This window comes from Dromiciops gliroides, chromosome 5 (assembly GCF_019393635.1).
Source record: "Dromiciops gliroides isolate mDroGli1 chromosome 5, mDroGli1.pri, whole genome shotgun sequence".
NCBI classification, from domain to species: Eukaryota; Metazoa; Chordata; class Mammalia; order Microbiotheria; family Microbiotheriidae; genus Dromiciops; species Dromiciops gliroides.
This window is the reverse complement of record NC_057865.1, coordinates 293,066,743-293,089,986: the sequence shown is the minus strand read 5'-3', so window position 1 is coordinate 293,089,986 and position 23,244 is coordinate 293,066,743. Positions and strand designations below refer to the sequence as shown.

Below are 23,244 nucleotides of genomic sequence, written 5' to 3'. Positions count from 1 at the left end.
CTTTTGGGAGTTCCCTATATCAGTATAGCCTCCCTTCGGTATCCATCGCCCTTTATACCTTGCTAGAGTGTAAGCTCACTGAGGGCAAAGGATGTTTTTCATTTTTGGTCTTTGTGGCCATGCCTAGCACATAGTAGGCTCTTATTGTTAAATGTTTGAAAAAATCACCTACAGAAAAGTGATGGCTTTTTTGCACACCTGGTGTTAGTCAGAACATGCAAGTAAATCAATGTACAGGAACGCATGTAAAATGAAACACAGCCCGTAGGTCAGAGGCCGAGGATATCAGAGCAGTGATGCTGCATCTGGCTTTGCAGGCTCTCTGGGCCCATTCGGAGCTGCCCGACCAGGAGTTCTCCTCTCCTCCCTGGGCCTCCGTGTTCTCATCTCTACAACAAGGTGTCGGACTCACTGACCCTCCCCCGCCGGTGTGGCCCCGGCACAGGCACACGGTGCCGGAGCCAGGCTGTGAATGTAGGCACCCTGCCTGCCTCCCTCCCTCCTCGTCCTGTCCTCCTCCGGGGCCATCCGCCAGGAGAGAGGAGTCGGAGTGTCAGAGCAGATCACTGGTTTCTAATCAGGGCAGCAGCTGGGAGGAGAGGCTAGGGCAGCCATCACCTCTTTTAGGAACAGGACCCGACAGGCCCCTGGGCGCCGATCCCCGGCGAGTACACACACACACACACACACACACACACACACACATGACCACACATGACCATGCACACACACCAGCATAGGGCCCAGAAACGCTGGGGCCCAGAGAGGTAGGGACAGCTGCTGAAGGTCGCTCAGCTTGTGCTGGTCACATCCTCCAATCAGAGCAGTCGGGGGTGCGGGGCTGCTCCCCACACATACTCTCTTCTGCCTCAGCCTCTCTGGGCTCACGAGCTCCCTTTTCCTCCTCCATCAGTTGGGGGAGGGGCGGGACTCATCACCCAGGCTTCCATCGGCCCAGGCTGAGCCTGGAGGAACAGCTGTGGGTCTCCTCACGGGGCCAGACTCAAATTTTGTGGAAGAACAATGGGCAGTGCGGGGTGGTCGGACCTAGAGTCAAAGGATCTGAGTTCGAATCCCAGATCAACCTTTTACTGCCTGCGTGACGCTGGGCATGTCCCTTGCCTTTTCTTGGCCTCCATTCCCCCTTAGTAAGCCGAGGGTATTGGACTTTCGAGGTCTCTCCTAGCTTTAAATCTGTCATTCAGGGATGGACTGAATGCAAGAGAGAGGGGAGGAGAGAAGGGTAAGGGAGGGGAGGGGAGGGGCAAGAGGGGAGGGGAGGGAGGGTAGCCCATTGCAGGCAGGGGTGGGCGGGGGAGGCTTTCCGCGGAGGCAGCAAAGACTGGGACAGACGGCCCCTCACCATGCTTGTTTCTCTCCCCAAGGACTCTGACCGACCTGTTGAAACAGCCTGGGCAGAGCCCCTCGGCCCCACTGCCCCCACCACTGGGCAGCAGTGTGCAGGTGCAGATGGGTGACAGCCTCTCTCGGGGCTCCCCCCGAAACAGCACAGGTGAGCAGGTGCTCCCACTCCGGGTGGGGAAGGGGAGGGAAGGGGGACGCGGAGAGGGTGAAACAGCCGGGAGACCCCTCCTCGGGCTAAGGGCTAGCGGGCTCCCCCAGAGAACCGCCGAGGCACGGTCTGTGAGTGAGCGGAGCAGACCCGTTGTAGCAGGGATGTCTGACCCACGGGGAGGGAGGACGCGTTGTTCCCCATTTTTTCACCGCTCTACGTCCAGATGGGGACTCATTCAGAGCTGATGACTGACGCCCCTCTCTCCTTCCCGCCGGCCCCTCCCATCTCACCCTCTGCGGCTCCCCATGTTATTCTGGATCGGGGCAGGCTACTGCGGGAAAACCCTGGGGTCAGAGCACCCGAGTGTCAAAGTGCCCTTGGGCAAGTCACCCTGGGCCTCAGATTCCTCCCCTGGAAAACGAGAAGGTCGATGACTTAGTCTCCGAGGTCCCTTTCACTATCCGCTGACCTAATCTTTCCGCGGACCTTGTCTCACATCCCCAGCGACCCTGTGAACCTCTCCGATGGGATGGTCCACGGACAGCTGAGCCGGAGAACGTCCCAAACACAACGTACTCTTTCTTCCCAGACTCTCCTCCCTCCCACCTCCGGATTCCTGTGGAGAGCACCACCCTCCTCCCAGGACCCCCCCGAGTCCTGTCGATTCTACCTTCCCAGAATGTCGAATGTGGGCCCCCTCCTCTCCTCGGACACATCACCCCATGCCTCGATTACTGCAATACCTCCTGGGGGTCCGGCTGTCCATCCTCCATTCAGGGGCCAGACATTTTCCTAAAGAGCAGATCTAACCATGTCCCTACCCTACTCAATATTAACTCCAGCGGCTCCCTGTTGCTGTTTGTTGTTCAAAACCCCTCAGGAGCTGCCCTCTCCTCCCTTCCTGGTCTTACTCCTCACTCCCCACCACACGCTCTTGGGCCCAGTGCCCTGAGCCCCCAGCTGTCCCACAGACGAGATCCTCCATCTCTGGGCTCAGGGCGCCCCCCTGCCTGGAAGGCTCTGGCTCATCTCTGCCTCGCACTGCCCCCTTCAAGAGCCCACCTCCCACAAGTCACCTCTCCAGATCCAATCCCTCTGCTCTCCTCTTCCCGAGGTGGCCTTCTCCCCACTCTCTGTCTTGTGGATAAATAGATGTTGGAGCATGAGCTCCTTGGGGCAGGAAGCTGATTTTTGACTTTCTTTGCACCCCCAGCCTCAGCACTGTGACTCACACCTGATAGGGCTGGAGGACAGGCTCTATCCCCTTCCCCTGGGGGAGGGAAGGGAGAGAATCGAACCGTGTTAGAGACGATCTAATCCAATCCTCTCACTTTAGAGGGAAACTGAGGCTGCAAGAGAGAAAGGGGCTTGTCAAACGTCACCCAGCAGAGCCAGAATCCAAACCCTGAGAGCTCCGGATGTTCTGGCTGGGGATGAGGACCCCGGGTACCCCACTGACTCCCCTGCTACCTTCCCTCTTCTGTCCTCTCCAGACAAAAAGCACTTGAACAACGCCCCCCTGGGCACTCCAGTCCTGACCTCGATGGGGCTTGGCCCTCCCCACGGATCCCGGCTACACCTGGGCAACAGCATGACCCTGCAGCCTGACTACACCAAGTACGCCACCCTGAAGGCCGCTGGTGAGTGGCGCTGTCGGGCACCTCCCCACCTCCCTCCCCTGCCCCTTTCCCATCCCATAAGGTCACTGAGGCCATCCCTCCCGACTAGAGGCCTGGATACCCTTACCCAGGATTCCCAAGTGCTCTGCCTTGGCCAGGTCAGGCCCCCTACCCACAGGGACTGTAGGGTTCCTCTTAATTCTTCAAATGCATCCAGCTCAGCCTCCCATAACTGCCAGCACTGCCTCTATTCCGGCCTCTCCTCCCTCCACGAGGCCCAGACCAAGCTCCAGCCCCCCTCCTCACCCTCCCACCCTGGGGTGCCCACCGCCTCCTGACCTAGATTTTGTCCCTCCACCCACTCCTACAGAGAACGCCCCTGGAGAATTCTACAAACGCTTCCCATCGGTGGACGTGCCTGTGCCCAGCACTGTGTCCCTCCCTCCCCGGGGCCCCAGGCACCACAAGGATCTGCCCCTGCTGTTGGACGGCTGTCCCTGGGCCACACCAGGCCCCAGGGCCAAAGGGCTAAGAAGTGGCACTCGGCCGTCCGCCTCGGGGCCGAGCCTAGGGCCCCCCACCTGCCAGGGCTGGGCCACTTCCCGGATGCCTCCTCGGACCCCCCACGGGTCCCGGGCCCAGCCCTCCCCAGCCCCAAGGCGGCCCCCAGGTCACGTGCCCAAGCGTCAGTTCAGTGTGGAGCAGCTGGGTGAGGCCTTCAGCCACCAGCCCCCTGGGGGGCCACGCCACCTGACCACCAATAGCAAGGCTGAGGTCACAGTGTGAGGGCTCCGGCCTCCTGGATGCTGTTTCCCTCCTGGCGAGGGGCCTGCAGGAACAGGGCTGGGCTGGATAGAGAAGCCAGGCAGGGAGTGCCTGGAGTCTGAGGAACTGACCATGGACAAGGTCATTCCCCTCGGGACCTTGGCTCCCTACCCTGTAGAATGAGGGGTTGGTCCAGGGAACATCCCCTAGAGCTGCCTGTCTCCAGTTACCTGGATGCCTTCCAGCTCCCAGCCACCCCTAGCCTCCTCCTCCCCCAGCCCCAGGCCAGGCGCTTCAGAGATGGGTAGGCCTGGGGCTCTCCCGGAGTGGGTCACTGAGGTCTGGGCCGGCAGGAGAGGGTCTGTGGCCCTCTTGTCACTATTCCTCTGTGGGATTTGGACCCTGCCTAGATGTCGGGCCCCTTCTCTCCAAGGGCTTAAGGGGAAGGGGGGAAGGAGGAATGGGGGGATATAGAGGGAGAAGAGGGGGCCAGGGGCTATGCAGGAAGCTGCATCTATCTGGGGTCTCTAGTTGCTCCTTTGTAAATAAATCTAACCTCCCCCCCTCAATAAACATGACCTCCCCAGGAGAGGAGGCTGGCTGGAGGCTTAGGATGGTGTGATTTCCTTCCAAGCTTTCTCGGAGATGGGAAAGAAGAGTCCTGCCCCCAGCCTGGCCCTGTGCCCCATGATGGAGGGCTGCACCAAGGTCAGGGTCTCACCCACAGAAAGAAGAGTGGGCCCTGCAGCCCCCAGGGGCAGTCTGTGTCCTCCCCCTTCCCAATAGGACACAGAGAAGAAAACCCTGAATTTGGACTTTGAGGATCTGAGTTCAAATGTTCATTCTGCTCCTTCCCACATGACCCTAGGGAAGTCTCTCTCTGTTTCCTTCTCTATCTCTGTCTTTCTCTCTCCCCCTCCCTTTCTCTGTCTCTCTTTCTCTCTCCCCCTCCATCTCTGTCTCTCTGTCTCTTTCTCCTCTCTTTATCCCTTTCTGTCATTCTCTCTCCTCTTTCTCTCTCTTTCTCTTTGTCTCTCCTCTCTCTGTCCTTCTGTCTGTCATTCTCTCTCCCTTTCTCTCTGTCTCCCCCTCCCTCTCTTTCTTTCTCCTCTCTCTGTCCCTGTCTCTCTGTCATTCTCTCTCCCTCTCTTTCTCTCTCTGTGTCTGACTCCATTCTGCCCACCCTGTCAGTCCTCCTCTCTAATCACCAATCCAATACCCCCTTGGGCCCAATAGGGGACACTGGGAGGAAGGGCTCAAGGTCCCTGCCCTCAGGAAGCTCACAGTTTCACTGTCCAAGAGTCCCCTGTGAAAAGTATTATCTGAGCAGTCTGTGACGGAGCAGGGCAGATGCAGGGACAGCAAGGGGGGACAAGGGCTCAGCCAGTGAAAGGATCGGTTCCACCTGAGAGAGAGGTCAGGGCAGACTCCATGGAGGAGGTGACATTCCAGTTAGTTCTTGATGGCTGGATCTTCCAAAGGGACTGGGATAGGAGGGACAGTGAGTGACCCGGTCTGCCTAGAGCCAGCCTGAAGGCCTTGAAGGCCAGGCAAGTAATGAGCTGATCCTCCTGTTAGTTCTATCTCCTGCCAGGCCCCGCCCGGAAGGCCTTACCTCTCTCCCTGTTCTCTTGGCAGCGAGGCGGCTTGGCACAGGGCCCCAGCCCCTCTTGGGCTCCAGGCCAACAAGGCCCTGCAGCCACCACGGCCATCTGCTTGGCTGACAGCTGGTGCCCACAGGAGCAGGCCGCGCCCGAGCAACTGTGGGGCCTCTCCCCTTCCCAAAGAATTCCTCCATTCAAGGGAAATGATGGCAGGGGGATGGAAGGGGTAGAAGTGACCTCCCTGCACCCCAGGGAAGGAGCAAAAGTGGAGGGAACACATCTGAGTTCATGGGAACATGCCCAAGTGTGCTGAACCGGGAACAAGGCAGGATTCAGGACAATCCGCCAAGAGGATGCCCTATCCCCCAACATGTCCCCTTCCCCCCCCCCCGCCACCCCTAGGAAGTGCAGCCTGGAGGCTGGGGTCCCTTTTATGAGAGGCAGAACAAGGAAAGGCCTTAGAACATTAAACATTAGATCGAGGACTCTCAGAACACAGAATGTCTGTGACGGAAGGGCCTATAGAGCACACAAGTGTCAGAGCTGGGAGGGGTCTTAAAACATAGAAATGTTGTTGCTGAGGAGAATCTTAAATCGTGGGAATATTAAAACAAGAAAGACCCTGAGAACACAGAATGTCAGTGCTGAGAGGGAGCTTAGAACAGGGGATGTCAGAACTGGGAGGGGTCTTAGAACATAGAAATGTTGTTGCTGAGGAGAACCTTAAATCATGGGAATATTAGAACAAGAAAGACCCTAAGAACACAGAATGTCAGTGCTGAAAAGGAGCTTAGAACAGGGAATGTCAGAGCTGGGAGGGACCTTAAAACAGGAGATGTCAGAGCTGGGAGGGGCCTTAGAACAGGGGATGTCAGAGATGGGAGGGGCCTTAGAACAGGGGATGTCAGAGCTGGGAGGGGCCTTAGAACAGGGGATGTCAGAGATGGGAGGGGCCTTAGAACAGGGGATGTCAGAGCTAGGAGGGGCCTTAGAACAGGGGATGTCAGAGATGGGAGGGGCCTTAGAACAGGGGATGTCAGAGCTGGGAAGGGCCTTAAAACAGGGGATGTCAGAGCTGGGAGGGGCCTTAGAACAGGGGATGTCAGAGGTGGGAGGGGCCTTAGAACAGGGGATGTCAGAGATGGGAGGGGCCTTAGAACAAGGGATGACAGAATTTCTGGCTCTGACCTTGGAACCAGGAGGAAGCTTAGGAAATCTTGTTGAGCTCCATTATTTCAAAGAGAAGGACCTGGGGTGATGGTTCACTGTTTGGGCCATATTTAAAGGGTTAGGTTGAACTAATTTTCATTCACAGGGCACACATGATGATGGGGAGGGCTCTGAAAACCAGGATTTGTGGGAACACATTGAAGGAACCACAGATACTGAGGGCCCAGAAACCTGTCTTCTGCCTCCCGATCCATGTTCTGCCTTCATGAAGGGCTAATGGTGGAACCTCAGGCACTGTGACAGCCTATTGGTCACCCCCGAGGGAGAAGGGGTGGCAGGTGGCCTGCAAGGCCCCAAGTTCTGAGGGATTAGAGAGAAAGCACCAGGCTGCAACTCAGCTGTAGGGAGCTTCCCAGGCTGGTCTCATGGGACCATGGGCTGACCCCAGGAGCCTGCAGATGAGGCAGCCGGACTGGCCCCCTGCTGCCTCACCTTCCCCCACCCCTAGCAGCTGGGGTTTAGCTCTGGAGAGCTGGGGGCGGGCAGGCTGACTCATCCCTGCTCCAAGGACAAGACGCTGCTCCAGCGGGAATAATGGGCATGTCACCCACCCCCAGGAACCCCCTCCCGCCTACCCCTCGCCACCCTCCTGACGTAGGAGCCCAGCATGGGTGACGATGATGGTGGTTGAGGACTGTCTGCAGCTCTGGGCAGGGAAGAACTTGACGAGCTGGCACCGGTCCAGGGGAAGATGACGAGAATAGAGAAGGGTCTGGAGATCATATCACACAGTCGGTCATGAGAAGGGCTGAGTGGTTCATCAGGAAGGGCATCAAGGCAGCAGGAGAACTAACTGTCTTTGAACATGGGAAGGGCCTTTGGTGGAGGAGAGAGGGGCCTCCCTCTGCTGGGGCCCCCTGGGGCTGATCTCAGGTGGGTGTTAAAGAACAAGTCAGCATTCATTAAATACCTGCTGTGTGCAGGATCCCGGCTTAGCTTTCTGAGGGAGACAGGGATGAAACACAGGACAGTTCCTGTCTTGGAGGCCAGCCTCCACGCCACATCCGCAGCACAGCCATCCACCCCCAACACACACCCCAACTCACCCAGGCAGACTCAAGGAACCTTGGTCCTGGGAGAGACCTTATATAGCTCACCCAACTGCCTGATTTTACAGATGGGAAACTGAGGTGGGAGAGAGCTACATGCTGGGCAGTGGCACAGGCTCAGGAGGTGGAGGGTCCTGCCTCGGATATCTTCTCTAGTGCTGAGCCTTGAGTAAGGTACAGGCTCCCTGGGCCTCAGTTTCCTCATCTGTAAGACAAAGTTGTTAGATGGCTTCCGAGGTCCCTTTTAGCTCTCGGTCTGTAATTCTCTAGGGTAGAATATGAAAGGTACGGAACTGGGAGCCTGGAATTCAGGAAATAAAATTCTAGCTCTGCCATTAATTCATTGGGAAATTCCCCTCCTCCCCTCTTTGGATCTTGCTTCTTCCTCTGTGAAGGATGGACCTTCCCTGTTCTAAGGCCCCTCCCAGCCCTGACCTTCCCTGTTCTAAGGCCCCTCCCATCTCTGACCTCCCCTGCTCTAAGGCCCCTCCCAGCCTTGGCATCCCTTGTTCTAAGCTCCCTGCCAGCCCTGGCATCCCCTGTTTTAAGCTCCCTCCCAGCCCTGGCATCCCCTGTTCTAAGCTCCCTCCCAATCCTGACATCCCCTGTTCTAAGCTCCCTCCCAGCACTGACATCCCCTGTTCTAAGCTCCCTCCCAATCCTGACATCCCCTGTTCTAAGCTCCCTCCCAGCACTGACATCTCCTGTTCTAAGCTCCCTCCCAGTCCTGGCATCCCCTGTTCTAAGCCCCTTCCCAGTTCTGACAGTCCGAGTTCTAAGGTGTCTCCCAGTCCTAATGTTCTATGACTTAACGAAAGCAAAGAAATGACTCTTGGGTGACCAGAGGCCCTGAAGATAGGCTGAGATCTTCAACATTCGCCAGAAAGGTTAGGGACTGGAGCCAGCCTAACTTTAACGAGTCTCTGGATACTTAAGGATCTGCTGACCCCTGGTGGCCATTGATACCAATAAGCCAGAGTCAGGCCAGTGCTGGCCCTGCCAACCAAGGCAGGCAGCGGGAGTCAGTGGAACAATATTTATTGATCACTGGCTCCCTGCAGGGCCCTGTGCTCCCTACCGACAAACACCCTCTCCTCAAGGGGGTTCCAGTCTAGAAGGGTGGAAGGGGTGACAGTGGCTGCAGACCGCAGAGAATGGAGGAAGTGGTGACTCAGCTGTCACAGGCCACACCTTTAAGCTAAGACCCAAGCAAGACAGTGTGGACCTGAGGAGCCACCACATGCAGTGGGAGGGAAATGCCCTGGCCCTGAGTTCAAGCCTCAACTCCCTGACCTCTCCAAACCTTGCCTTTCCTCTCTGTCCAAATCCAACATTTTACAAAAGAGGAAACTGAGGCAGGAGAAGGTAAAATGACTTCCTTGGGGGGTGGGGACACACAGGTAAGGGAGTACTAGAAGCGAGATTTGAACTCAGCTCCCCCAACTCCCAAGCTCTCTCCATGGTGGCACACAGCTCCATGGAACTCCGGCACTGGAAGACTCATCAGAGGTCAGCTAGTCCAGACACCTCTCAAATCATGTCACCGGTCTGTTCCATTCAACAAATTCCTACCAAGCACCCCCTAAGTAGGCACTGGGCAGAGGTACAAAGTCCATAGGCCCTCATGAAGCTGCTTGTACCATCACTTCAGTCGTGTCCGACTCCTCATGATCCCATCTGGGGTTTCCTTGGCAAAGAGAATGCTGTGGCTTGCCATTTCCTTGATGAGGAAACTAAGGCAAACAGGGTGAAGTAACTTGCCCACGGTCACCCCCCCAGCTAGTAAATATCTGAGGCCAGATTTGAACTCAGGAAAATGAGTTTTCCTGACTCCGGGTCCAGCACTCTGTGCACTATGGCACCCCCTAGCTGCCCAGGTCAGTGTCATAGACCTGCCTAATACACAATACCGAAGATTAGTAATGAGGTCCCCACTGAAAGTGGGCCTTTCAGGAAGCCAAAATCAGAGAAGCACTAGAGAACATGGATTCAAATCCCACTTCTGACACCTATATTGAGCAAGCAGGATCAGGTGATCTCTGCAGTCCCTTCCAATTCCGAATCCTGGTTTCAATAGGCAAAGGTGAGGAAATATTCCAGGGATGGAGGACAGCCTGTGGCCATGCCAGGAGGCAAGAGGGCAGGACGAGATCAGGGAACACCTAATAGTCCCTTTAGCTGGGAGAAGGGCATGAAGAGGAGTAACATATGAAAGAAAGAGAAAGAAAGAGAAAGAAGGAAGGAAGGAAGGAAGGAAGGAAGGAAGGAAGGAAGGAAGGAAGGAAGGAAGGAAGGAAGGAAGGAAGGAAGAAAGAAAGAAAGAAAGAAAGAAAGAAAGAAAGAAAGAAAGAAAGAAAGAAAGAAAGAAAGAAAGAAAGAAAGAAAGAAAAGAAAAGAAAAGAAAAGAAAAGCTAGGGAGACAGCTCATGAAATTTGCATTTTATCTTTGAGGCAAGGGGAAGTCATGAAAGGTTTCTGGAGTGACCTGCATCGACTTGTGATTTAGGAAGCTGATTTTGACAATTGTGAGAAGGATGGACCGGAGGGGGAGAGATTGGAGGCAGGGAGGCAGTTAGAAGCCTGTTACAGTTGAGGCTGAGGACTGAGCAGCTCTGTGCAGGTTATATCCAATTGATGTTTGGGGAGGAAAATGGAATTAAAATTTCAATCCCATTCAATAAACACTTAAGTGCCTACTATGTGCCAGTCACTGTACTGAGCAGTGGGGTTCCTGACAATCTAGTGTGGCACTGTGGAGAGAATGGGGGATAGAAGGCCTAGGTTCAAATATCACGGGTATTCAAACAATATTGCTGTCTCTTGGTTCTGCTCACTTCACTATGCATCAGTTCATGCAAGTCTTTCCAGGCCTTTCTGAAGTCATCCTGCTTGTCATTTCTTATAGTACAGTAATGTTCCGTCATAATCACACACCACAGCTTGTTTAGCCATTCCCCAATGGACGGACATTCCTTTGGTTTCCAATTCTTGGCCACCACAAAAAGAGCTGCTATAAAGACTTGTGCAATTAGGTCTTTTTCTCTTTAAAAAGTCTTATTAAAAACCCTTAGAGCAGGCTCTAGCCCATCAAGATCGCTTCTCAAATGTGGCTTGGGAGGGCCTCTCATCGAGCTCTGTCTGGCTTCCACCTCTTCTGCACAGCCTTTGACGACTTGAGGTCAGAGTTCCCTGTCCAGACACATGCACGGGCTTCTCTAGAACCCCCTCCCCCCTTTTTTTCTTTATCTAAATAATTTGCATCATCAGGATTTTATTAGTCTTAGACCAAGGAATCCTACCCAACCAAATACCCAGGCACCTAGGGTGGAGACTATATCCAATAGCCATCTCCCTTTTTTTATCTACAACGGCAAGCATTTATTAAAGCACATTCCATATACCAGATACGGTGCCAAGTACTGAAAGTACAAAGAATGAAGACGGTCCCTGCCCTCAAGGATCTTACATTCAACATTTCTATCATTAATTCAAACATAGAGTTTGGGTCATTTCCCTCTCAAGACTCAGGTCTGATCGTATAACTACCCTGCTCAAGAATCTTCTGTGGTTCCCTATTGCCTGTTGGGTAAAAATCCAACTCCTCAGCCTGGTGTCCAAAGGCCTCCACGACCTCTTGGTTCCAGCCCATCCTCCCAGGCTTATTTCATATTTAGTACCATCTTCATGCACTCAAATGATCTAGTTACATTGGCCTGCTCACCGCTCCTCAACTTGACATTCCATCTCTGGCCTCCAGGCCTTTGCCCAGGCTGTTCCCCCCTCCTATCTGGAAGGCACTCCTCCCAGCTGCCTTAGAATCCTTGGCTTCCTTCTTTCCTTCAAGCCTCTTTTCCTATAATTTCCAGTAGAACGTAAGCTTGAAGGTGGATTTAAAATTTTTTTGTCTCTGTATCCCTTAATAGACCTAGTACAGTGACTTAACAGGCAACTAATAAATGCCAGCTGAACTGAATTGTGGAAGATTCCCTTGGTTGCTGCTTTGCCACTGGCTCTGGAGTCAGGAGGACCTGGGTTCAAATCCAACCTCTGGGCCTGTTTCCTCTTCTGTAAAATGAGGGGGCTGGAGCCCTATCCTTAGCAGTCCCTTCAAGCTCTTGATCTCAGATCTCCTGACAGAATCAGGACCAGGATTGCGGCTTTCTCTGGAGTTGAGCTAGTCCCCTGACTTTCTGAAAGGGATCCCTGTAGTATCTGCCTAAGCTGCCACATATACTGTGCCCATAGACACACAATATCTCTCATGATGCAGACCAATTACTTCCTGTCCAATTAACGCCCTCGTCATGAGGGACACTCCTTATAGAAATGCAGAGGTCCAGTCCACTGAGGGCCCCAGCTCAGCCTCTTCTTCACCACAAATGAAGGGGCAGCTATGTGGCACAGTGGATAAAGCACTGGTCCTGGATTCAGGAGTACCTGAGTTCAAATCCAGCCTCAGACACTTGGCACTTATTAGCTGCATGACCCTGGGCAAGTCACTTAACCCTCATGCCCCCCCCCCCAAAAAAAAACCAAATAAAGACCTGACATGGTGAGGAAGGGATGATAGCTCATGACACGAACCAAGGGGAAAAGAGGACAAATCCCCAGCTCAAATTGTGGAGTCCAATCACAGGAAGCAGACACGAGGCTGGGGCTTCGAGGCCAAGGGCCAATTGTCTCCCAATTTGAGTGAGCACAAAAGAGGAAATGGGTTCAAACCACAGCAGGAAATGTTTGGGTCAGGCAGAGAAAACTTTGTCTCTGCTGGGAACCAGTCACGACCCCTTCTGAGGGCTACTGGTATATAGGTCGATGGCTCTGCTGCCTGCTGTGTGACTTCAAGGAAAGCACTTAACATCTCTGAGTCTCTTTATGTGTGGCCTAGGCGGTCCCCAAGGCCCCTCCTAGTCCTAAATCTAGGATCCTCAGGGAAATCAGGCAGGAGAGAATGAAAACACATGAGCGGGCGGGCCTGTGAGACCAAGCTGTTTATTGATTATCCCACTTTACCTAGACAAGGTGCATGATGGAACATAACAGAGGTCTGTCTGGGGAGCCCTGAGCCTCCGGCCTTCCTGGCGGGGGCTGAATAACCCTCCCCGTTCCACACATGAACCTCCCCCCACCCCTCCACCCCCCACCCCCCCAACGACAAGGCACATATGTACACACGTAAAATAAACAACGGCTGGGACTGGCACTGCAGCCATAAATAACAGAATAAGAACGGGTGCAGAGACCCGCCGCATGGTCAGCGGGCTGGGGAGAAGCCTGAGACAGGATAAAGGGCTCAGCAAGGGCATCAGGAGGCCCGGGGCAGACCCTTGGCCAGTACAAGGTTCCATTTCCTCCATCGTGTCCCTGCCAAGTGGCCAGCGGGCTCTGCTTGGACCCTCCACCAACACATCTAAGACAAGGAAGGCCAAGGGTCCCCCATGGACCTGCCCCACTCCATGCTGGCTCCCAGGAGGGGGGACCCAATCCAGTCTTCCCTGAGCCCCAATCCCATCTCCAGCTGCTCCCAGCAGGTGGCAGGGCACCATTTCCCAGACTTCCCTCCCTCTCTTAAGCCCAAGGCTGCTGGGAACCCAACAGCCTCTAGCATATGGCTGCTGACCAACCCCCAAGGGTGACCAAGTGCCAAGGAGGATGTTTGGTCCATGGTGAAAGCTACTGGTTTGTGGCTCTCAAGGGCACTTGGTCACTGCCAGCAACCAGGAAACAAGGTCTGCAAGCCACAGAATTGCCAGGCCTTCCAGCATGATGAGGACACCCCGGAAGGGTCTTCTACCCAAGGGTTCCTGGTGATAAAATAACCATCTGATTGTAGGTGGGGATGGCCGGGCACTAGGACCTGTCGGATATGTCTGTGATGTTCCATCTGAGGGCCCACCAAGCCTGGGCTCCCCCAATGGTCCCCTGGAGCTGTGAGGGGACAGGGGGAGGCCTCTACCCACAAGGACAAAGCCAGCCCCGGGCCTCTGTCCCGGCCTGAGGCGGGCGTTATTTGTTGAGGGCAAGAAAAGAGCATCTCTGTCCCAAGAGCAGAACCCTGCGGGGCACAGCCCTCCTGGGTGTGGGGAGAGCAGAGGGGCTTTGGGGACAGCTTCCCTCCTGCCCATTCCAGAGCCAGGAGGACTGGGTGGGGGCACAGGCCCTGGGAAGGCTTCTCAGGCCAGGCTTCAGCCACTCACTTCCCTTTAAAGCACGTCTCTCTGCTGAAGGATTTGGGCATCCAAGGACTGGAAATGAGGCCCCCCCACCATCCAGGAGATCCCACTGACGGTGTCACTGGGCCATTCCAAGGCGGCCCCCCCTCAGCATTGGCCTGGTAAGCTGCCCCAGCCCAGCTGGAGAGAGCCCAGGAGAAAGAGACAGAGAGGGAAGGAGGGGGACAATTAAGGAGGATACCGTTTTGTGTTTTGTAGAAAATTAAAAAATGACGATTTTATTTCATGTTTGCCCTGAGGACGGCCTCCTCTTTCCCCTACACCCCATTTCTGACTCCCCCTGGAGCTGGGTTCTGGACTACCACCCTCACCCCCCACAGCGATCGCATCTAATATGGGAAAAAGAACTAACGGCTACGTCAGAGACAGGAGGGGACAGAGAGCAGGAGAAAGAAGGGGCGAGCACACCCCTAACGGCTCAGCAAACCACACACAGAAAGCCAGAGGAAAGATCAGCGTGTTTCCAAAGCACGCACTTGGGCAGGGGCCCGAAGCGGCCCTGGCCCAGCACGGATGGACAGAGGGCCCCTGGAGGGTCCTGCCTGCTGCCCCCCCGGGCACCAGGCCTCTAGAATCTTGTCTAGATGAAAGAGGAAACTTTCTAAGTTTCCGGGGGGCCCCAGATCAGGGGAGGCTAGGGAGGGGCAGCTGGGCAGAGGCTGGCAGTGGAGGGAGCCCCTGGCCCAGACAGTACCACCAGGGGGTTCAGGCGGCACAGACTGAGTCAGAGCCAGAGAAGAGGGTCTGGGTGTGGGGACGGCGAGGCAGTGGCCGCTCAGGAGGCAGCAATGGCGGTGCCTCCACTCAGTTTGACGATCATCTGCTGGCAGTCGCTGCACGAACGCTTGTCCCCCACCTTCTCCAGGGTGCGGGCAGCTTCTGCCAGCAGCACAGCTCGCTGGCCTGGGGACGAGAGGAAGGACAGAGGCAGGTGGCGGCAGGCCAACAGGATGGCGGTGGCCCGTTCTCTCTGCCCGGGCAGGGCATCCGCCTCTCCTGCAGAGAGCAAGAAGGGAGCCAGGTCAGCCTCCAGGGGCCTCTCCCTCCAGCCCTTCCAGCCCCAGGCCCAGGACCGGCAGCCAGTGGGGCCCCACTCACCGTGCTTGGTCACCTGGGCCGTGCGCCGCCGCAGACTGTGCTCCAAGAGCTGGTGGGTGCGGGTGGGGCTGGCTCCAGCCATCAGACGCACGGTGGCCTCGTGCAGGAACACCTGGGGGTCGGAGGGAGGGAGGGATGCCTGAGACCAAGCGAGGAGGTGTGCAGGGCCTTCTCATTCATTCTCCAGCGGCTCCCCTGCCCTGTCCCCAAGGGGCTTTTGATCCTCACGAGGCACGGGAGGGAGGAACCCCAAACCGCAGGAGGCCAAAGGGTCCATCAGTGATGGGACAGCACAGGAGGGGATGGCATCTCTGGGGGCCTCCTCCTCACCCATCACACCTAAAGTCGCCCTGGCCTCCTTCCCGCGGCCGCTTAGGACCCTGCATGAGGCCGAGCTCCCACCGTCCTGCCCCGTGCCCCTCAGAGCTCTCTGGGGATGCCTGCTGGGCCGGCCTGTCCCATCCCCTGAGGGGCTCCCTGGCCTGCCGTGCACAGATCGGGTGCGATAACTGCTTTGGCCAAAGAGGCTGAAGCTCATACGGTCGTGTTTACGCGTCACACGAGGACCATCGGGTGATCCTGTAGCAACAGCCTGAGCTCCTGCCCAGTCTCCGTCTGCACAGATATGTCCTCGCGAGGGCTCTGGCCTACACAACTGGCTTGACAGACGGGCAGACTGAGGCTCTGAGGCAGGCTGGCTTGCCCTGGACACACGCCTAGCAGGTGGCGCAGTGAGGATCCGCAGCCAGGGCTGGCTCATTGCACCCCTTCCCTCTTCTCCCATACCCCCGTGGTGCCCATTGCTGTGCCAGCACCCACTTGTCATGTGATAGCTACTGTGGCAACCATCTGCCGACTCCTCCCCAGGCGGCCAGGCCAGCCCCCAAGCCTGAGCCCCGTGCAGGCTGGAGGTTGGGGAAGGGAGAAGGCCCCGGTACTCACTTTCCGATAAGCCGGCCGGAAGCTGTGTGCCAGCCTGCGCAGGCTGCCCAGGTCCCTCTGGAAGCCGGCGAGCTCGGGGCCCGAGGCATGGCAGGTCTCTCCCAGGGCAGGGCTGGAGCCGGCCTGCTTCTGCCACAGGGCAGTGCGTAAGGACAGCAGCAGGTCACAGGTGAGCAGCTGAACCACCTGCAGGGGACCAGAGCACACAGAAGGGAAGGTGGTAAGCAGCCCGGCACAGGCAGGGGGGCCCCAGAGCCCAGAGAGCAGCGGGGGAGGGGAGGGGAGGGGAGAGAGGCCGACAGCGTAGCACCCTCGTGCCTGCCCAGGGACTCTGGGGGCCCGGGAGCCTTGTCAGACCAGACAACCAAGCAGTCTACACCAGCACCAGCAGGAAACAGACTGGTGCTGGCGTAGACTGAGGACTGGCCGGTGAGCGAGGGCGTCGTGTCGGGGCGGGTCCAAGGGAGAGCGGGAGGCGGCGGGCCGGGCTTTTGGCTGTCCTCCTCCTCCTGGATGGATGCCCGCAGCTGCTTGTCACCACCTCACAGACGGCTTCTCCCCAGACGAGGACGCCCCGCTCTGCAGGCCTGGGCTGTGGGTGTGCTTTGGGGGCGGCAGCGGGAGGCCAGGAAGGGCCAGCTCTGGGTTGTCCCTTCCTGCATGGGGAGGCTGTTCCGCCTCACCCAGGCGGGCGTTTCACTTTGGACTCACCCTCCCCATTCTGGGTAGGTTCCCCTTTGCTCAGCCCCTGGGCCCACCAGCAGGCTCTAAACCTTCTGGGCCTCTGCCAGCTCCCCCAAAGCGCCACCTCGCCAGGGCGGGCAGCGGGAGTGGTGGTGGTGGAGGTGGTGGCGGCGGCGGCAGCAACGCGGGCCTCTGGGATGCACTGTGGGAACATTGCACGGCCCCGACACGACGTGCAATGCAACTACAATGCACCCCAGCTGCTCGCAGGGGAGCTTGCCCACCTGGGCGAGGCGAGGAGGCCGTGCCCGGCTGCCCTCATACATGCCCCCGAGTCTCCCTGCTGGGCCTGGGGTTCCGGAGAGGCCCCCCCAGGAGGAGAAGAGGGCCCTGCTCCTCTGTACGTCGAGGGAGGGCCAGGCCTCCGGGGTGCAGCCGTGCCCCAGACCAAGCTGGGGAGGAAGTGTGGCACGAGGCCGGGCTTCTCCTGGACCCAGGGACAGCACCTTTCTCTCCAAGCCCAGGGAGATCCCACAGGGAGCTTCCCCACCTCCCCCTCCTTTCCCGGGGGGCTCTGGAGCCTTACGTGGGTGAGGCCCGCGTCGGAGGCCGCGCTGCTGACGTTGAGGCTGCCCCAGAGGTGGCCACTGGCCCTCTCGCAGTGGCCGAAGGAACTCTGCTGCGCCTCTGCCTTCCCTGAGAGCGAGGTGTGCATGGCCCGGCAGACGTGGAAGACGGCCTTCACCAAGGGGTTCCTGGGAGGGAGACACAGAGGACAAAGGCAGGCTTAATGAGCTCATCTCTGGCAACTCTGCTAAAGCTGGTCATTGTTTCAAGTAGTTTTTCCGTTGATTCTCTAAGTACACCATCCCATCATCTGCAGAGTGGCCTTCTGTTTCCTCCTTGCCTCCTGTCTTCGAATGAATTCCTCTACTATTGCTAAAGCTCACGTTTCTAGTACAACTGTGATAGACGTGGCTCTGCCCAGCAGTGCAATGATCCAAGACAGTTCCAAAGGACTCATGATGCGAAATGTTCTCCACATCCAGAAAAAAGAATTGTGGACTCTGAAGGCAGACCAGGCCAGACTGTTTCTACTTTGGTTTGCTTTTTTCCTTTTTGAGGTTTTCCCCGTCTGTTCTGATTCTTCTTTCACAACATGACTAACGCAGAGACGTGTTTAATGTGATTGTACACTTCCAGCCTATATCAGATTGCTTTGTCTTGGGGAGGGGGAAGGGAGAAAAATTTGGAACTAAAAATCTTACAAAAACAAATGCTGAAAACTATCTTTCCATGTATCTGGAAAATAATGAAATACTTTTATGATTAAAAAAAAGGAGAAGCTCATCTCCCATGGCCCATCCCCTCCCAGGGAGCCCCACTCCTACAAAGAACAAGAAGGAAGGAGCCCTTAGTTAACATTGACCAGTCTAGGACCAAGGCCAATAGGACGGACGCACCTTCAAACCTGTGGTCCGTTCTCCCGTCTCTTCCTTGGGAAGGCTGCCTACCCTTCTAATGGTTGTGATCTCCACTGAGCATTCTGGGTACCAGTGCCTCACCCCCAGGTGGACGGTGGATTCAAGGGTCCAGAGCCACAGCAGGCCGCCAGGAGGGGGTGATGCAACCAAACTCCCCAGTCAGAGCTTACCTTCCCCTACCTGACACACAATTCCTTCCCATGACATCCCCAACTAAGAGAGTCTACTGAACTCATGACCCAAGCATAACAAGTGACCTCAAGAGGCAGAGCATTTTGTGTTGGGGGCAGCCCCAATTGTGAGGAAATTCTATCACACTGAACCCAAAGTCACCAAAACACAAGTCGTGGGCCTGGGGCGGAGGTGGGGGGGGGGAGCCCTGCTCTAGCAGCCAAGCAGCCGGGGCTCTGCCCCACAGAGCTGTTGCTGCTTAGCTACCTGTGTCTCATCAGATCAGTCACTGAACCAACAGGCGCTTTATTTTCTCACGTGGACGGTGGGGCCCCCACCTCCTGCTGAGCCTCCAGAATCAGTTCATCGTAAGAGCCATCCGGTCACACCCTCTGTCCCAAGTGGACGTTCAGCCTGGGCCAGAGGCCCTCCAGGGAAGGAGTGCCCGCCGCCTCCCAGGGCAGCCTGCCCCATTCTGGAAGAGCTCACGTGGCAGGATGGTTTGTAGGTCAATCGATCTTCCAACTGAGGACCAAAAAAACTCTGCCTCGAGGCCCTCCCGGCCCCGCCTTTGGGGTATGCCATGCCCTCTGCACCATGTGCAGAGCACGGAGACCACATCCCTTCCAGGTCTGTGCCGAGGGTTCCCGTGGCACCATCTTATGGCCTGTGCTCTCCTGGGGATGCTTCCAGCTTGTCCCAGTCATTCTCTACCTCAGCCATCTGCCAGGGTCAGAGGCCGTCTGAGTGCAGCCCAAGATGCCATGAGCTTCCTGCCAGCCGTACCCACCACACCCATTCACGGTGGATTCACAATAGCCATGAACAGCCCCAGACTGCTCTGACACCATCATGTTGCCATCTTGGTAGAGGGAGAAGGCCTCCTGCCAACTGACCGGGCTCCCTGTCCATGCGGCGTCCAGCCACCTCGAGCCCCACCCAGTAAAGACTGTCTCCACCAGAGAGGGGGTGGGCAGGCTAAGAGCCGTGAGGCCTCATCAGGCTGGGACCTTTAAGTTGTCGTGAGGAAGAGTCAGAATGGAGAGGAGGTGGTTGGTGAGGAGGGATTGGAGGCAGAAGAGTCCTCTCTTTATGTGCTAACGCCAAGGAAAGGGCAGAGTCGAGAGGGCTGGTGGCTCCCGGGCCCCTAGAGAAGGAGACCAGGAAGAGAGCACCCTGGTGCATGAGAACATGGGACTGGGCCGTGGCCGCCTCGTGATGGATGTGTGGGAGGGCTCACGGCTGAGGCAGTGGGAGGCGTGTGGAGGGACCTGCAACCCTGGGCCAGTCACTTCATCCCTCTGGGCTGACTCAGCATCTCCTCTGTGAAGTGCCAGGGTGAGACCAGCGCTTGGCGCAGGGTCTGGCACAGAGTAGGTACCAGATGAACGCTCAGGTACTTGACATGATGACCTCTGAGGCCCCTGCCAGCTGTGAATCCAGGAAGGAAGGGCAGAGCTTCTGATTTTCCAAAAAGCAGCAAAGAATCACGTCTGCAGGCCCTAAGTAGCCTGGTGAACTTGACTCTGGTTCCTGAAAAAATTCTAGACTATCGAAGAGGGCTGGTTGCTGAGCCGCTGCTCCCAGACTTTGGTCAGTTGTTGGGCACGCGGTCTGCCGAGGCTTGGGCCACAGCACAGCCAGTGGCTCGGGAGCCCATGCTGTCAGGAGTGTTTCGGCCGTGGCCTTGCTGGGTCCACTGGTGACCTGGCTAAACCCAGGCAGTGCACCCCCTGCAAGCTGAGCTGGCACGAGCCAAGGCCAGTGGTTCCCACGCGGGATGGACTCGGTGGGCTCAGACATCGGGCAAGATGCAGCAAGATGAAACTCAGCAGATGTCAGTGTGAAGGCTGCCCCACGGGCTGAGCGGAACCCACTCTACATGATGGATTGCCGTGTGGCTTCCTATGGCCTGGCTGGTCTGAGGCTTGTTCTCCTTGACCGTGGGGTCATCCTCCCAATCTCAGAAGGACGACTCAAAAGTCTGGGGAAGCTCAATTGTGGCGGGGGTCCAAGGGGGTTCTTCCCAGGGGCTGGGGCTGCCCACTGAGCCAAAGCGTCTTGGCCTCCACCGGGGGCGGGGGGTGGGGTGGTCATAGCCTTCACCTCATCTTCTATCGTGGGGGGGAGGGAAAGACAATGTTCCCCAACACCACCAGCAGGGAAGGGCAGTCCTCAGCTCAGTCTGAGCCTTAGCAGACCTGGCCCTCCCCTTACTGGGCTGTGCCGAGCAGAAGAGCCATGTGCATTACGTGTCTTTACTCCCATCAGCTAGACCTGGGGGTTGGGGTTTATTTTTTTAAATAACAGCCTCTGCACCCCAACATCCTGGTGGGTTCTCTGGGCCCCCACTGGCAGCCGGCTTTGACTCCTCCTGCCCAACAAGCACAGATGACGTAGCACTGCCCCCGTTCCACCCCACAGACCACACACTGAAGGGGGGAAAGGGGTCACGCACTCAGCCATTTCTAGGGACTTGGGGATCCGCTCCACCTCGGTGAACTGGGACCGCACAGCTGCATCGTCCCCTTGTAGCCAGCCAACGGCCATCCAGACCGCAGATGTCCACCACCTGCAGATGACGTCCGGGCCTGCGCGGGGAAAGTAAGCACATGGTGGTCAGTCACTCCACAGTACACACGCCCTGCTCCCCTCATCATCTGGCTAAGAGGGAGGGGATGAGCAGCAGGGGCAACCGACAGTCCCCATTCATTCCATGAACCCCCACTTGGAACAGGCACTGGACTAGAGGACAGGGTGGACGAGGTTCCCATCCAAGGAAACCTGGTTGTCTCTGAATGTCTTGTCCTAAGGCTGGCCCCCAGGCTCAGGGAGAGGGGAGGGGTCTTCAGCACATTCACACAGCTGTGCGCAGCTGGCCAAGGGGGCAGATTTCTTATCTTTCCAGAACCAAGAAACCTCCACAGTCTTTTAAGCTGTGAGTTACTTAAAGAGGCTTAAAGACATAAATTGTTTTCTTTTATTATTAATGTTTAATACATTCTAAAATACTGAAAGTCTATCCCCTAAATCAGGGAGTCTTTTTTTTTGGTGAGATAATTGGGGTTAAGTGACTTGCCCAGGGTCACACAGCTAGTAAGTGTTAAGTGTCTGAGGCTGGATTTGAACTCAGGTCCTCCTGAATCCAGGGCCGGTGCTCTATCCACTGCGCCACCTAACTGCCCTTAAATCAGGGAGTCTTAACCGGGTGTGTGGATGTGGCAGATCTACAGAGTCCACAAACTTGTTTCTGAAAACATTTCTGTAACTATTTCAGCACGATTGACTCCCTGGTGATCATGGGCATTTTATTTTACACATTCAAAGACAGGGCTCTTGGGGCAGCTAGGTGGCACAGTGGATAGAGCACTGGCCCTGGATTCAGGAGGACCTGAGTTCAAATCCAACCTCAGACACTTGACACTTAACTAGCTGTGTGACCTTGGGCAAGTCACTTAACCCCCACTGCCCTGCAAAAACAAAAACAAAAACAAAACAAAAAACCAAAGACAGGGCTCTTGACAAAGGGTCTGGAGGGTCCCAGGGACCAGCACTCCCATAAAAAAGATTAGAGGCCCCAGCTTTCCATGAACTGCAGCGGACAAATGGGAAAAACTGAGCCCCTCGAAGGATGGGCCAGGCACAAGACAGATGCTTAACAAGTGTTTGCTGACTGACTGAGAGACTGACCAACAGCCCATCTAAGGCACAGGTTGCCAGGCTCAGACCTGCCTCCCTCCCAGGCATCCCAGCCCTGCGTGGCCCCCCTGCCAGCCTCAGCCAGACATGGAGCCTTCGGCAGGGGCACCGGCACCTCACTGCGGGTTTAACACCAGGGATGGTGGCTGAGCTCGGCTTCCTTGGCAGGTCACTGCCCTTGCGTCCCTGTGCCCGGCCTCTCCTTCAGTGACTCACGAAGATGAGATCTTCCCTCCCCCCTCCCCTGACTCTGGGAGACTCACCAAGTGCCGACTTCAACACTGAGCTGTTTGGGAAAGGGGGGGCCACGACCCCCACAGAATCCACAAAGGAATTCAGTAACTTCAGGTATTGCAGGGCAGTGGACAGCTCGCTGAAAACAAGAGAGGACCTAAGGGAGAAGCACTGACCAGTGGGCGCCCCATTGGCCCTGGCCCCTAGCCTTGCTCCTGCTGGACTTCTATTCTTTCTGTCCAAGGCGTGGCTGTAGCACTTTGAGGACCTCCCACAAGGAGCACAGGGTCCAAACACAGCCACCCCCACCCCAGCCCGGGCCCCCTCTCTGACCCATGGCCACCCCCACCCCAGCCCTCTCCTCCCAGGGAGGGTCACCCTGAGCAGCACTGCCAGCTGAAAGCCCAGCTCGGGTCCTAGCACCCAACCAAGCCCGAGTTCTTTGTCTGGCCGGCCTCAGAAGCCACCAAATCCGACCCCTTCATTTAACTGAGGAAACTGAGGCCCAGGACCTTCCACTGAAGCCTTTTCCTCCCATTCTAGTTAATAAGCTCTGCTCAACGTCACTCACTCTACGTGTCAGGTGGCTCAGATATAGTGCTGAGCCTAGAACCGGGAAGACCCGAGTTCAAATCCAGCCTCAGATAACTTCCTAGCTGTGCGACCTCAGGCAAGTCACTGCCTCAGTTTGCTCCACTGTAAAACAGGGGTTAGTTATACCCCCTGCCTCCTAGGGTTGCTGTGAGAATCCAATGAGATAACAATATTCATGAAGCGCTTTGCAGCCTTCAAAATGCTATAGAAACATGGGCTACTACATCAGCCAAACAGCCGCTGGCTCTAGGCTCCTCCCGCCTCGATGACTGCACACAAACGTCCCTGCGCTTTTCTTGAAGGCCCGGTGCCAAGGCTGCCC

The 23,244-nt window shown here is 56.5% G+C and overlaps 2 protein-coding genes across 2 annotated transcripts in view; one reads left to right on the top strand and one right to left on the bottom strand.

Annotated features, from left to right (window-relative positions):
• SHISA8 (shisa family member 8) overlaps positions 1 to 4,500 on the top strand; it is a 33,211-nt gene extending 28,711 nt beyond the window's left edge. Inside the window, exons 2-4 of the mRNA XM_043967815.1 lie at positions 1,386 to 1,513; positions 3,010 to 3,156; positions 3,506 to 4,500. Coding sequence (XP_043823750.1) covers positions 1,386 to 1,513; positions 3,010 to 3,156; positions 3,506 to 3,921 — 691 coding nt within the window. The 3' untranslated portion in view covers positions 3,922 to 4,500. The remainder of the gene's footprint in view (positions 1 to 1,385; positions 1,514 to 3,009; positions 3,157 to 3,505) is intronic.
• An 8,433-nt stretch (positions 4,501 to 12,933) lies between these two features.
• The window catches only part of SREBF2 (sterol regulatory element binding transcription factor 2), a 44,339-nt gene continuing 34,028 nt past the window's right edge, over positions 12,934 to 23,244 (bottom strand). Inside the window, exons 14-19 of the mRNA XM_043965728.1 lie at positions 22,358 to 22,467; positions 20,854 to 20,986; positions 17,327 to 17,495; positions 16,057 to 16,242; positions 15,115 to 15,226; positions 12,934 to 15,012 (exon numbers count right to left, since the gene is read on the bottom strand). Of these exons, the coding sequence (XP_043821663.1) occupies positions 14,792 to 15,012; positions 15,115 to 15,226; positions 16,057 to 16,242; positions 17,327 to 17,495; positions 20,854 to 20,986; positions 22,358 to 22,467 (931 nt within the window). The 3' untranslated portion in view covers positions 12,934 to 14,791. The remainder of the gene's footprint in view (positions 15,013 to 15,114; positions 15,227 to 16,056; positions 16,243 to 17,326; positions 17,496 to 20,853; positions 20,987 to 22,357; positions 22,468 to 23,244) is intronic.